The sequence below is a fragment of the Theobroma cacao genome, chromosome 10 (assembly GCF_053813885.1).
Source record: "Theobroma cacao isolate CCN51 chromosome 10, ASM5381388v1, whole genome shotgun sequence".
In the NCBI taxonomy this organism is placed as follows: Eukaryota; Viridiplantae; Streptophyta; class Magnoliopsida; order Malvales; family Malvaceae; genus Theobroma; species Theobroma cacao.
Window position 1 is genome coordinate 16,267,848 of NC_142648.1, and position 14,559 is coordinate 16,282,406.

Consider the following 14,559-nt stretch of genomic DNA (forward strand, 5'->3'; position numbering starts at 1 on the left):
GCTCTTCAGGTTGTTCCGAAAGGAAATCTTGTTCAATTTTTGATGTATTGGAGCTACTCTCACTTTCAAAATTCTCGCTACTCTCGAAGCTTCCCTTATTATGAACCCATTATGATAAGTTCTTAGGAATTCTATTATCAGGAATTCGAGACGGACCACCTTCCGAATCACCTATATCAGGGTGCCATTTGCTTTTAGCAGTAGAATCTAGAGATCCCTCACTATCACTATGAGAGGTATCGAGACTACCACCTCTTCTAGACATGGTGTGTATGTCACCAATGCACCTCAAAACCTATATGCAATCAAATAGTAATTGTTTAATTATTTATGCATCTCAAAAGTAGGTAGATTTCTATATGTAGATGCATACATTCTATTCAATCTAACCTAACTTAACTTAACTTAACTTATCTTAACTTAACTGGACTTTGGGCCACGTAGTATCAGTGTAGATTTCTTAAAACAATTTTAAAACCAAAGACTTTAAAATCCAAAGCTTTAAAATCAAAATATCTGATCTTTAAACCATGCTCTGATACTAATAAAATTGTCACAACCCGGAACTCCCCATCGGGCCTATGACAACCGTCGCGAGGCCTCGATAGACATTCTTCACCTCGAATGCCGATCGAAACCTCGCAAGGCTTAGCATCAACTTTCGCATCTCCCCGGTGAGCAACATTTATTAAATCTTGCATTTCAAAAAAATCATAAGTCATTTTCAAATAAGAACAATAAAATATTATTTTCTAGCTCACAAAGGCATTTTCGTAATTTTTTGTCAAAAATCTCAAAACTTGTTAAAAATGTAGTAGGTAAGCAAAAAATATATATTTAATGATTTAAAAACAAATTAAGTATCTAAAACGTTCATTTGAAAGCAAATTGTTGACAACTAGTACTATTCAAAAATAATAAATAAAATATTCTATTTTCTCATAAAATAAATTTTTATAGAAATATTCGTAAATAATTTTTCGCACATGAAAGTAAAGTAAAAATTGTATGAATAGAAATACAAATAACCAAAATATAAGTTTTGATATGCAATGACACGTGGGCCCCAATTGACAAAGAGGATGTAAGACTGTGAACTCTTACTTTCTATAATGCAGTTCCAAGCTTAGTTTTCGTCCTACTCAACTATCTACAAACTGTCCTGAGCCTGAAAAATATATAGGAAGAAGGGGTGAGATTTTATAATCCCAGTGAGTAAACAGATACCATCTAAAGTATCTAAAGCCGAGTAAATAGAGACAATTAAAATAAGTCATCATATTGTAATTTCATTACCTTTTAGTTCATTTCAACCAAATAAAATTAATCCATATAAATCGAGTAATCAACTTGGCTTATGAATTTCTTAAAACTTTGGCTCGTGCCAAAACTCATATTCGATGATACCTTGCGCAGAGCATCCAACCGAGTCTGCCAAGGCTGTTAAAATTTCGTATACACTTAAAATATATTTTTCGTTTAAGAAAAATACAACCGTTCCTTAGTGTTGGCTGAGTTCCCCTTAACGTGGTGGTTTAGCGTGAAGTGAACCCTAAGCTTTACCCTAAGAGATACCCTACGCGCCTCTTCGTTCAGGGTAAAAATATATTGGAGTTTACCGTGCCCCTCTAATAGGCTGGTCCACGAAACCCCCTCTGCAGTGAATAATTAATATATAATCCATCAATCAATAAAATTCATTCTAGCATAACATGGCAATTTATCGCAACCTAGCCTCTCAAGGCTGAATACACAGTATAAATAATTCTAACACCAAAATCAGTTTAGCCATTCATGCTCATATATTGTCATAAGCCATTCAATTTAAAACCATAAATTTACAACACAAGCAAGCAGTCTCCAATTACTCTATTTTCATAACCAATATTCGATTTTCTAGAAAATTTATAAAATCATTTTATAAAATCATAATTTTTCCTAAAATATAGCAATTTACCATTTAAACCCATTTTTCATAAAATCACACAATTATATAAAATTACTCTAGATAATTAAGGCGATAATAAGTTCACTCACAGTATTAAGAGTAGAAATACTCCTATCTTCAGTCCTCGGGTGCAGTCTCTTACCTGAAATAATTGACTCACCACCTATCCATAATCCATGACACAAAATTCAATAAATTATGTCAATTTATCATAAATTATTTCAGGCTCTTATCCATGCGTATGCACTAGATAGGATTTGAAATGTCTAGACAATCGCTTAATTGCGGTGTCCGACCTAACTCGCCTATACACGGTGTAAATTCCTAAAATCTCCAATTCGACTCCAATTCCATCCATTTCAATTTCAATTATCCAATTATATCCACAATACCTCAATGACTGTGAATTTGATCCAATTTATCAGTTCGGACTATAAATTACACTTTTACCCCTAGTGGGTAAAATTTTCATTTTATTGCACCGAAAATTCCCATTTAATTTCCAACCTCATAATTCATCATTTTTCCACCCAATTCTCTTAAAATAAAGTCAACCTCATCCTCACATACCATTGGCTAGATTCGGCCTAGAGAAATTCATGGAGAAGATAAATATTTTTCTTTTTGTTTTACTCATAAACATGTTAAACTAACACTAAACACTATCATAGCTCTAAATCAAATTTATCTAACAACTTTCTCTCTCTAAACCCATATGATCAGAATTGAAATCATCCTCAAATCACATGATTCAACCATGGAAAATGATGGGAAATGCATGGGAAAGGTAAAGCACAAGACAAATTTAAGAAATGTTACATTTTTTCACTTGATTTTTGAATTTCCACCTATTTTCGCTTTAAATTTCTTGGCTAGGGTTTTATTTTCTCCTTTCTCTCTCTTATTTCTTGCTTGGCCGAATGTTGAAGAAGAAGAATGGGTTATGGGCTGATTTTTTTATGCCTTTTTTTTATTAGTTTAATTAATAATATTATTTTATTCATATTTTGAATAATATTTTATTCATGAGATTATATATTTACCTTGATAATTTGTTTGCTTTCTTACATTTGATTCTTACATTTATATTAATTTAGAATATTAGAATTAATGATTTAATTTATTCATATTTATCACATTTTTGGATATCATTTATATATTAACAAAACAACTTGAATAAAAACTCTTTTTTAATGTTTCAGCATTGGATGCCCCATAACCAAATGCTTTTTAACAACTTATGTCAACAATACTAAACAACTTTTTATCAAGAGAATCACTCTCACAACATAGATAATTATATCTAGATTAATTATCTAAATCTACTTGTCTAATGTGTTGTTTGTTTACTTTTAACTTTTTCTTACATTCATATAACCCAAACATTTGTATCTAAATTATTTATCTAACTTCCTAAATTATTATGTTTATTATAGTGCAGTGTTGGCTACATATAAATCAACCTACATTGACAAGACAAATTGTTATTAGTTTCTTTTTTGTTACACATTGTGTCGCATACTGTGTTTGCAATGTTGTATAAAATAGGACCAATATGCTTTTTGAGTTTGCTTTGTTTTTGATACAACATTTTACACATGGATAAAACGTGTTTGTACCATATAGCTATTGACTGTGTGTAGATTTCCAAAGAACTCTCCTAGATGCTACTAGTTAATGTTTTGTTATATATTGTGTAACGAGCCAAGGGTCATATGGAACAGATTTTTGCTATTGTGACAAAACACTTAAACTTCGCACAATGTGTTCGAAAAAGAAAGCTTGATATTTCGAGTGCTATTACAAATAATTATTACACTATGTTTCTAGGATAACATTATGTTCATTAATAAGTGGACAGCATTTTTTGTATATTGTATAAGAATTGTTGTATATTTTGTAACAAATGCTATATCTATATATTTTTCAAAATACTTCTTTTTTTCATTCTTTTACTTTCCAATCATTATGGATGCAAGCAAAAAATTATTATTCCAAAACAAAAACATATTATAATATGTTATTTTGGATTCACTTCCAAATAAATAAATGACTTTATTTCTTTTCCTTTAAACAATTTACAACAATTATACCACTAAAAATTATTAAAATTAATAAACGATTCTTAATAACCACTGACTTCAATTTTTATGTTCAATTTTTGACATCAACTGTTAATAAAATTATACAAACCTACTATATATGGTGCGGTACTTTTCTAATTATATAATAATTCAAAATCATATATATATTCAAAAAAATAACAATTAAAAATAATTTTTTAATCAATGTTCAAAATTCTTCCTAAAATGTACAAGTTTTTAAATATAGATGATGAGTGCATTTGATGTATCATATAGCAATTCTTGATTCTTATAATATATATAATTAAGTGGCAAGTAATTAAAAATAATAAAATTAAATTTCAATGAATATTTCTTGGAAGGAAAAAACAATATTATCTAGCATGAACAAGGAAATGTAATATGAGCAATAAATTTAAGTAACCAAAAATAAAATTTAATTTCCTACTTAAAGTATTGTTTCATAGTATTATTTTTTAAAATTGATATTTACCTTAATGACACATTTGTTTAAGAGGAATGACATCTTTTTCTATTTTTGCTCAATTCACATTCTTCCATTTGGTTCATTTTGAATAAGAAATGATGATGATGATCAAAGAATGGTCATTTTTTAAAAATGAAATAACTAACATTAACCTTTTTAGTATAAGCTATTCCACACGGGGTTGTAGTGGGCTAAAAGTTTTTTTAGAAAAATAACATTAACTATTTTGTCAAATGACTATTTAAAATTATAAAAAATTATAATATTTTAAATGGTCATAAAAATATTAATATTTTAATTATAAAATTATGAAAATAAATTATTAATATTTTATTATAATTTATTAAAAAATATTATTAAATTATTAAAAATAAATTAAATATTAATATTTTAATTATAAATTAAAAAATAAATTGTTGATAAAATAATTATAAGTAATTAATAAATTAGTAAAAACTATAAATAGTTAAATTATAAATTTCAAATAAATTATAAAAATTAATTTTTTTTAATTAAAAATCAAATTAAATTTTAAATTTTAAATTATTAATACTTTTAAAAAAATTAAAATTTTTAATATTTTAACATTTAAAAAACTAAAAATAGTGAAAAACAAAATAAAATAAAATAATTAATCAAATAAAATTTTAAATTAAAAATTATTAATATTTTTAATAAACTATTAAAAGTTAATATTTTATATTAAAAATTGTAAATTATAATAAGTAATATTTTTTTGTTTTATTATCTGAATTTTTTTTCCAAAATTATTTATATGAATCAAACGTTGAAATAATACAAGAATATAAATTTTATTATAAACCGAACTACTTAATAGTTATTCTTATTTTATTTTATTTTTACAAAATAATTGGTTTGTTCCTGTTGTATTCCATTTACAAACCAAAGCTTGGATAAAGTTTGTTGATTAATTTTAATTATCGATGCATTAAGTTCTTTTTATTATTTTACTTGAAAAAAAATTAGATATACTAATTTTGGATATGACACATTAACATGATACGAGAAGACATAAAGTTAAATAGGTTTAGGTTTAGTTTTAACATGCTTCATGTTTAATCGTATATAACATGTTTAAAACATAAATTTTCATGTCTTAACGTGTCAGATACAAATAATACGTTTAATTAATAGTGTCAATTGTGTTTAAATGTATATACGTAACACATTTATCAATCTATTAAAAATTAATAGTCAAAGACTATTTTAGCTATGCTTAAATAATTTTGGTTCGAGTGTTTGGAATTGTTCTTGGTTGATGACGTGGTTAATAGTATGAATTTAATTATGGATGAAAATTATGATTGATTTTAGATATTATTAGTATTTTAAGATTAGATGTTAATGAGGGATTTTATCATATTACATGATAATGAATTTTGTGTATGTTATTTATGTTAAATTCTATTATGTTTGATATTATTATTATTTTATTTTGTTATAATTGTTTTTATAATTATTGATTTTAAATTGAAATAATAAAATTATATTTAATTATAATTATTTTTATTTAATTATATTAAACGTGTTATTAATCGTGTCATGTCGTATATTAACACGTTTAATAAACGTGTTAATTGTATTGTGTCGTATTACACAATTATTGAACGTATGTATATGTATTTTAGATTTAAAATATGATTATTTTTTGTATCTTATTTATATTTAATTTTAACGTGTTTTTTGTTTAATCGTATTTAATATATTTAAAATATGAAAATATAAATTGTAATATTAAAACAAATATTAATTTTGAATTTTTTTATAAAATATAATAAATAGGTCGGTGTAACTTGCAATAAGAAAACGCAGACACGTGGACAGAATATTAAGCACGCCCTGTGTAACAAATCAATCAGACTCATCGTCAAATCTCACAATCCTCTCCCAACTCGCTCTCTCGCTCTCGCTCTCTCGCTCCCTTTTGCACTCTAATAATAAAATTTTTTTAGTATAAGTGGGAGTAGCAGTAATCGATGGATAATAATAGACCATCGTCTCCCTCTGTCGCTCGCGCGCAATCTCTCCAATCTCAATTCCCTAAGCCCAAACCCTAACCCTAACCCTATTCCTATTATCGAACAAACAAAGTTTCACATGAAATTTACGGTATCTCTCTCCCCTACCGGTTCCTCTCTTCGCAAACACTAGCTTTGTCTTCTTCTTTTTGATTGATATAGAGCACGCGCAAGGTAAATTGGGGTATTCTTTCCACCATGGACGGCTCTGTGGTGGAGGATCTTGGGGCGCCGGAGTCGTGGGAGGTGGCCGATTTGGACGCCACCATGAGCCGATTGATGCTCTCTTCTAACAAGGAACCCAAACCGGAATTGCCTGATGCTATTTCTTCTTCAGCTTCTTCCGCTGAGAAGGTGATCGCCGAGGATGTCACTAACCAGGTTGATCAGTTTCTCCGCGAGGCTATCCAAAACCCCCGCGAGCGCCTTTCCAGTAAGTCTCCTTTCTCTATGCAAATAATTAATTTGGGTTTTTGGATTTAGGCCTCTTGTTTGGAACAAGGAATTTAGATGTCCGTATTTTCGCATATATTCCTGCTGCTTGTTTAGGGTGTCTTCTTGAACTAACTTTTGCTATGTTCTCGCCCTATGTCTGAACCAATGTGGTGCTTGCGGGCCTTATCCTAGTATTTCTGAACTGCCTTTTATATTAAAGAAAAAGGAAAGAAAAGAATTGTACTTTTCTTATAACTAATCATGTTTTTGCTGCATGCTTGCTGGGTATTTGATATCCTAAATTGCAAATGCTAATCCAGCTTTGCTTGTTTTGTTCAATTGCTAAGGACTGCTTAACTTTGTGAATGCTAACATTGCCAGTGACCTTGTCACAACTCATTATATTCCAATGACCAAAAGTTTTGATCATAGTCAATTTTCTTTATAAGATAGCCAGTTTAATTGAAGGCTTCGTGATTTCATTAAAGACCTGTCTTGAGGTTTACAATGTCTAACCGCCCAAAAGGGGCAAAAAATGTCAAGTTAATAGTTAACAATCTACTAAAAGTATCCTTTTGCATAAGCCTTTCATAATTTCCTTTCTTTTGGACAAACTGGCTGTTTGTTTAAGGGTCTAGTTTTATGAGCAAGGATGCTAGCAAAATTTTCCTATAAAAAGTTTCTCTTCCTGAAAATTGATGTAAGTCTTATATTTTTACAGGTTTCATTGTTTTAAATAGAAGATGATGGATATTTTAGGGTTGTATCATGTGGTAGAAAGAGTATACCATAGATGAGTTTGAATTGGATTGATTGGGGCTACTACCAGTATAGTGTGAAATGAGGTTGCGTGAAATTCTTGATTGCAGTGGAAGGATGATTTTGTGGATATCTTAGGTGGTGTTATTTGGTACAAGTTGATCGAACATGAGCTGTAAGAAGAGGCTTTGGCTTGCGCTGCAGTAGTGGAGAAATCATGTATATAGTTTGTTCTGAGGAATAACCTTCTAGCTAAAGAAATCTAGATGATATAAACTATTAACAAGTTTTAAGATTAGATTCCTAGGATTAAAATGCTTAACTTATTGAAAATTTAAGGCACTTGCAACAAATTCAGGGGAAAGAGAGGGTTTTTCTTGAAGAGCAAATGACTTTAGCACTACAGGGATCGAACTTTTCCTGATTTTAAGTCTATAGAGAACAAGTATTTATCCTCTGCTCTAATGTTGTTACCATAGTTAACCTTTTCATGGGATTCTCATTTTTTTTCTGTGTAAAACATGCATCTGGTGTCAACTAGCTTGCTATATTTCCAACTTCAGAGCAGTTACAAATGTACTGACCATATGAGGTGCCAGACATTTCTGCAGTGAACAGAGCTCGGCTACACCCTTCTATGTTATATTTTATATTTTTGAAGTATGTTAAAGTCAGCTATTTAACTGAAGTTGTTTGTTCTATTTTGGCTTAAGCTTCTCGATTTTTATTAAATTACCTTAGATGACAGCTTGTGTGCATGTACTTCATCTCATATGTTCCAATACTTCTGCCTTTGTTAATTATTGTTGTGAGGTTGGTGTTCAATGGACAGTTTCTATATAAAACATAATGTTTTGCAGTATAATTATTTTTGTCATGTGACTTTGAGAAGTCAACTTCTCCAATATTTAAGTTGCTAGTGGAATATATAATGTCTGCTAAGGATGTTTGTGGTACATATCTGTTTTGATAGTATAATTACTTTTGCCATTTGGCTTTGAGGAGTCAGCTTCTCCAACATTTGAGTTGCTACTGGATACATGCTGTCTGCTATAAATGCTTGGTGGTTGGTTTTGTAAATTGAACTGATCTATCAGATCTCTTGGTCCATCAACTAGCTATAATTTCATTGTCAGTGCTTATGCTTAATTGTTTATGGTTAGGATCTGTATTGAACCATTTTCTCTGTGGAACGGCTGGAATGGGCCCGATGTGTTGTTAAAAAGTTAGGGTGACAAGTTTGATATATAAGAAAAACCAATAATTTGGATAAACCAATAGTACTTTCTTGTAATTTTATTTCAATTTCCAGTAATTAATTGATATATTTCTAGCGTACAGTTTCAGGCAAAATCAACTTGATGATTGAACTACTTGTCTTGAGATTATTGAAGAGTTTAGTTTGCAAAATTTGTTGGAAACTGCATATGTAGCATTTAAGTCTCCCAAGACCTTCAAATTAGCTAGTTTTTATATTACTGGTATACAAGGGAGTCTTAAAGTATAACTGACTTCTTGCTCTAGGTAATTAAGGTCACAAGAAATGTTATAAGGTCTTGGTAGTCACAGTGAGAGTTATTTTTTCGTTATACATTCCTTGTTAAGCTCTAAGTTGCTCAAGAAGTCTACTGAATACCTGACTGTTGCAAATGAAGCTGTTTGCATTCTGTTTCTGTTGTTTGCTTGTTCTGTCATTTTCAGAAATATGCCCTTTTGTTGTCTTCTTAATGTTAACTTACTTGTGAAGTTGATGATTATCATTTTGCAATTGTTTTTGTTTATGAAAGAAACAGTTATGTTTATGAAAAAGACAATTGTCTCTACTTGTAAAATGAAGATTCTTAATTTCTTGTGATCAGTCCTGAGAATGGAGCAAGATGTTGAAAAATTTATCCATGATCCTACTCAGCAGCAACTAGAGTTCCAGCAGCTGCCTACGTCATATTTGCGGTTGGCTGCACATCGTGTGGCGCAACATTATTCACTGCAGTCAATGGTTTTATTAGACAATAATTTGCCTGATGGTTCTGGTTTTAGAATTATTGTCCGCAAGACTTCTGAATGTAGGCTTCCTCCTATTCGCCTGGCAGACATCCCTGTGAATTTACCATCAGAAGACCCTGGTGTTGTAAAGGTGGCAATTAAACAGAGGCCACAGAAAAGGTCTCAGGTTTCCTGCAATTCAAATTCAAATTCTTTGAAGACAAACAACTCCAAAAGTGTGGAAGAAAGAAAAGAGGAGTATAACCGAGCTCGAGCAAGGATATTTAACTCTAATAGCTCTAGCAGTGGTTCTGGCGGAAAACCAGAAAATGAACTGAGGTTGCAGGATGTTTCCTACCATGGTTCCTCAGGGATGCCGAAGATGGAAGAGAAACCTGTTTCAGTTGTTTCTGACATAAATTCTAGTAGGGGTTTGATCGAATCCTCTACAAGTAGTAGTAGGTTGGCTAGAAGTAGGACAGAAAAGGAGCCAATTGGTAGGAGCAAACCAAATAATAGGGTGGCCATCTTTCGGGACCGTGAAACTGACCGCAAGGACCCTGATTATGACAGGAGTTATGACAGGTATGCCCTTTGTTTTAATTTTTTGTTTCCTGCAGGGTATTAGATTTTCTGATTTGTTTCTGGGTTTTCAAACTTTTGCTAAGGTTCATTTAAGTTAAGGTTTAAAGGTATATAGTTAATTTGGAACTTGGAAGGGATTAATTGTTTTATTGTCAGAAAACAAGGTTTAAGAACAACTTTTGTCTTTACTGTTTCAATTAAGGGTGAATGAGTCTATGATTGCTTTGAGGGTCTCACCTTATCAATTAATTAGTGACCATTCATATTGGTTTGTTCTGTTTGATCTACACTGTTGATTTTGATCTGTATGGTTCAAATATCTTTATTTTCTTGATCTTTCATAACTTTTCCTCTTTTCTTTTGTTGTCAACCCTCCTTTATTTCATTATTAATCATTTCTTTTCTAATATTTTTTTTAATGTATGATTGTCTTGGCTGTAGTAGTATATTTATTTTCTTTGAAAAGGAATGGAAAGAGTAATTTACCATTTAAATAAAAATTATGCACCCATTAATTAGAAAATTTTGAGATAATCGGTTGAAGAAAACTTCACGTTGGCTTAAGGGGAAAGAACTGAAAAATATTTACCACCACCTTCACGTTGTCTTTACCAGTATATTAACTTAGGCCCCTTGTTATGGCGGCCACCATCAAATTGCTACTCAACTTCTCAAATATGTTTTGTTCAGGGGAAAACAGTAAAAACTTATGAGGTTAACTATTACAGTTAAGTGTATTAAGAATAACTACACAGTGATTGAAACGTACTAATCAACCTATCATATATCTATTTAACTTCTTAATTTGCTACAAATTGGAAATCTTTTGAGAAGAGAAATTGCATATGCCTGCAACTGCAAGGCCGGTTAAAATCTTAGATTTAAGAGAACATATGCAAAAACTTGAGTGGGAATTGTAAACGAGGGAATGAATAGGTTCGAGTCAACAGGATGGAACCTATTAATGGCTGGCTCCTCAATGTCATGTGGTATTTTGTCACCAGTCAGAACAAACTTCAGCATTATGATAGTGGCACTAGCTAATAATTTCAGACCATAAGTTTGAGTTCATTGTCTTACGTGGTAGAAATATTTTGTTTGATTGTAAATTGAGGATAGAAAGAGAGAATTTTGTATAATAGTCTTTTTAACAATATCAAATATATATAAATTCCACATGCTGCTAATATAAATGCTGGATTGACCATTTGCAATTGTATTACTTTTTTATTTCATAATTAGTATATGCTACATTAGTGTTGCAAATGCTGCATTTGGTATAAAAGAAAAAAGATATTGCAATGGCATTTTTTCATTAGGCAAAAAGTTTATATAGTGATTGTTTTCCTCCAGGTACTTGCAAAGATTTGATCCTGGGTTTGGGTTCAATAGTGGACCATACACAATGCAGCCTATGTACACACCTGCAATTAACTACAACACTGAATTTCCACAGCTTGGAACTACTCACAGGCCTCAGATATCTACTGAACACCAACCTCGGGCTCTCCCACAACATATACCTGGGCCATGGGCAGCACCATCAACTGCTACAGGAATTAGTTATGGTCACCCAGAAACAATGATGCCACCTTTTAATCCAAATCATGTTGGTGCACACTCCACATCTGCCATATATTTACATTCTTCTCAGTATCCTTGTCAGCGTCCTGGAATGCCTTTCATCCACCCACATGAGCATGTTCACCAGCCTTTTTCACAGGTATAGCAATGTCATGATTTTCTTTCCTAAAATTAGTAAAATAGTTACCGCTTATATTCCTTCTTGTGATGCGTCTTTATCATTGTCACTTTCTTTAGTAAATGCTTCACCATGTTAATGGGTGGGGTTCCATTTTCAAATAGACTAAAGCATCTCATTCTTTTCATCATCAATTGCAGCAAGTGGACGGCAAAAACTCTGCTGCTAGGTTTTATAAGAATGACAATTGTAAGATCAGGATAGACAATAGATTAAATTCAAGTCATTATAAAATTATAATTGTTGTTGAGTAAGTAAACCAATTAAGTGGTGTCTCTCCCATATGCCACCTGTCTTCTCCCCTTACCCTTTTCATTTTTGTTCTCTTTCTTTAATCTGTATTGTAAATTCCCATTTTCCACTCAAAGACAAAAGGCAGACCAATGAGAGCAATCTATTATTAAGTCAAATACTTTCCTCAAAATTTGTGCATAGTTGAATTAACATTATGTGTTGGAGGGAGTATCTGATATTATAGGGTGGCATTTAGATCTAATCCCAAGGTTCCTATTGCTACTTGGCTTTGAAGATGCTGTCAAATCTCTGCTTATAAACAATCAACAGTGAAAATTGGACGCACCATTGAAAAAGCAGTGAAAGACAAGAAGCACAAATAAAGAAATGAATAAACTTGTCTGAGATTAAAAGCAGAAGTTATATGTTGACCTAGCAATCCTTCCTGAAGGCCAGAGTGCCATATTTCTTATTTTGGTATATTTAGTTCCTGCATCATATCTTGCATTAAAGAGGGGGTTTGGGGGTTAAAAATGAACAAATAGTTGAAAAACGGAGATTTGTGCCTACAAGTATTAGTTTGTGTCTTGAGTTCCCATTTCTGATTTTGGTCTTTGAATCCATTGCCTTTATACAGTCTCATCAACAGCAACCTGATGCTAGTTTTGGATTAGCCCGGCCCCGGTGAGGGGCTTGGGCCATGCCTGCACCCTGCCAGCAGAAAATTGATTTGAAATATGATGGATCAATGCAGTCACGAGTTATCTCAGCTGGCAGGAGTGCAGGCACAGAGAACCGGGGTGAACTGGATTGCTATAATATTTTGATGGATAGGCGTGTTGATCCTCTCCTCCACCCTCGGTTTATCTTGGAGCTTCTTGTATCTTTGGCAAAGGTTGGAGAAGCTCACTTGGTTTGGCATATTCATTGCCGCTGATGATGATGAAAGAAGTAGATCAGAATTATCAGAGCTAAGAATGTTCATCAATGATGAAGGTATGGTTCTCCATATACCCGTTTGCTGAAGGAAGCGAACATTTTATTACAGCATGGCATTTATGATTTATTTAACCTTTTAGATTATTATCTGTATAAATATGACGTTATCTACTATCTTACAGTGATACGAGGAGCCAAAGGGAATTGCGAAGATATTTTTTATGAAAGTGGGGAATTTGCTGCTGTTCTTTGGAACCTGTTGATGTGCAGCATCTCCCTTTGGTAAAGCTTTTACTGTGAAAAAATATTTCTTTACTGGAAAAGTTGTTTGCTGATATAATTAAAAGGCAAACCAGATTATGTACCATATAAGTATTTGGTCCAACCTATTTTGAACCTTTTGATTACTATCTAGAGATTATTATTAATATTACAGTTAGCTGTCTGAGTAGGTGGTGTTGATTTCCATTTTCCATGCATACAATTGTTTTCTGGAGATATGCAAAGTGGAGCTGCCTGAGCACAGTAGGAAATCTAGTAGTGGTTTTGTGCTGGTGACTGTACATGCACAAGCAATGACTGGCACATCTAAACACTGATATATTGACAAATTAGGGTCTGGGTCTCATCCTATTGTAGAATAAAATATGGCCATGCGCTTGTTTTTCATTGGTTGTTCGGGTTGGTTGCTGACAGCACAAGTTGGCATCATGTATTCATTCAACAAATCGGAATGACCCTTGTTGCATTGCTAAAACAACTTGGCTGTTGTGACAAAATCGTAGGGTAGATTGCATGCCAATATTCCCAATGCAATCTTAGAAGAATATCACTGAATTAAATATATTGAAATTAAAAATATCAAAGAAGAGTTTAGGGTAAAACATTTTTACACATTTTATACAGGTCTGTTAGTATTAAAAATAAATAATTCGTTAAATTTTTACAAAATGATTAAAATATCCCTCGAATAAATAGGTAGCATCCACCAAAACCTTTTTTTTTTTTCTTTTTCCTTGTCTTCTCTCGTTCAACCTCTTAGACTTTTATTTTATTTTATTTTTCCTGTCTTTACTTCTTCAATCTCTTTAGCCTTTTAATATTGTTTTTTCTTTTTCCTTTCTCTTCTTTAACCTCTTTAGCCTTCTTTTTAAGTTTTTTTTGTTTTCTTATCTTCATTATGTTCTTTAACCTCTTTTAGCCTTTTAATTTCTTTTTAATTCCTTCCCATGGTGGGTATATTTCTTTTTCTTATTTGCATTTGTTTTTAAAAAAAGAAAAGAATGGGTCCAAACCATTTCATG

The 14,559-nt window shown here is 31.6% G+C and overlaps 1 protein-coding gene across 1 annotated transcript; it reads left to right on the forward strand.

Moving 5' to 3' along the window:
- Positions 1–6,415: 6,415 nt before the first annotated feature.
- On the forward strand, positions 6,416–14,015 carry LOC18586739 (uncharacterized). The gene is made up of 5 exons (XM_007010272.3): positions 6,416–6,991; positions 9,612–10,320; positions 11,674–12,043; positions 12,954–13,312; positions 13,438–14,015. The coding sequence occupies exons 1-4, from the start codon at positions 6,757–6,759 to the stop codon at positions 13,002–13,004; spliced, it is 1,365 nt and encodes a 454-aa protein (XP_007010334.3). The 5' UTR covers positions 6,416–6,756; the 3' UTR covers positions 13,005–13,312; positions 13,438–14,015.
- The last annotated feature ends 544 nt before the right edge of the window (positions 14,016–14,559 follow it).

Coding starts and splice junctions, on each gene's coding strand:
- LOC18586739 (XM_007010272.3), top strand. CDS start 6,757: ATGGACGGCTCTGTGGTGGAGGATCTTGGGGCGCCGGAGTCGTGGGAG. Junction 10,321..11,673: donor TATGACAGGAGTTATGACAG/GTATGCCCTTTG, acceptor GTTTTCCTCCAG/GTACTTGCAAAGATTTGATC. Junction 12,044..12,953: donor TTCACCAGCCTTTTTCACAG/GTATAGCAATGT, acceptor GCCTTTATACAG/TCTCATCAACAGCAACCTGA.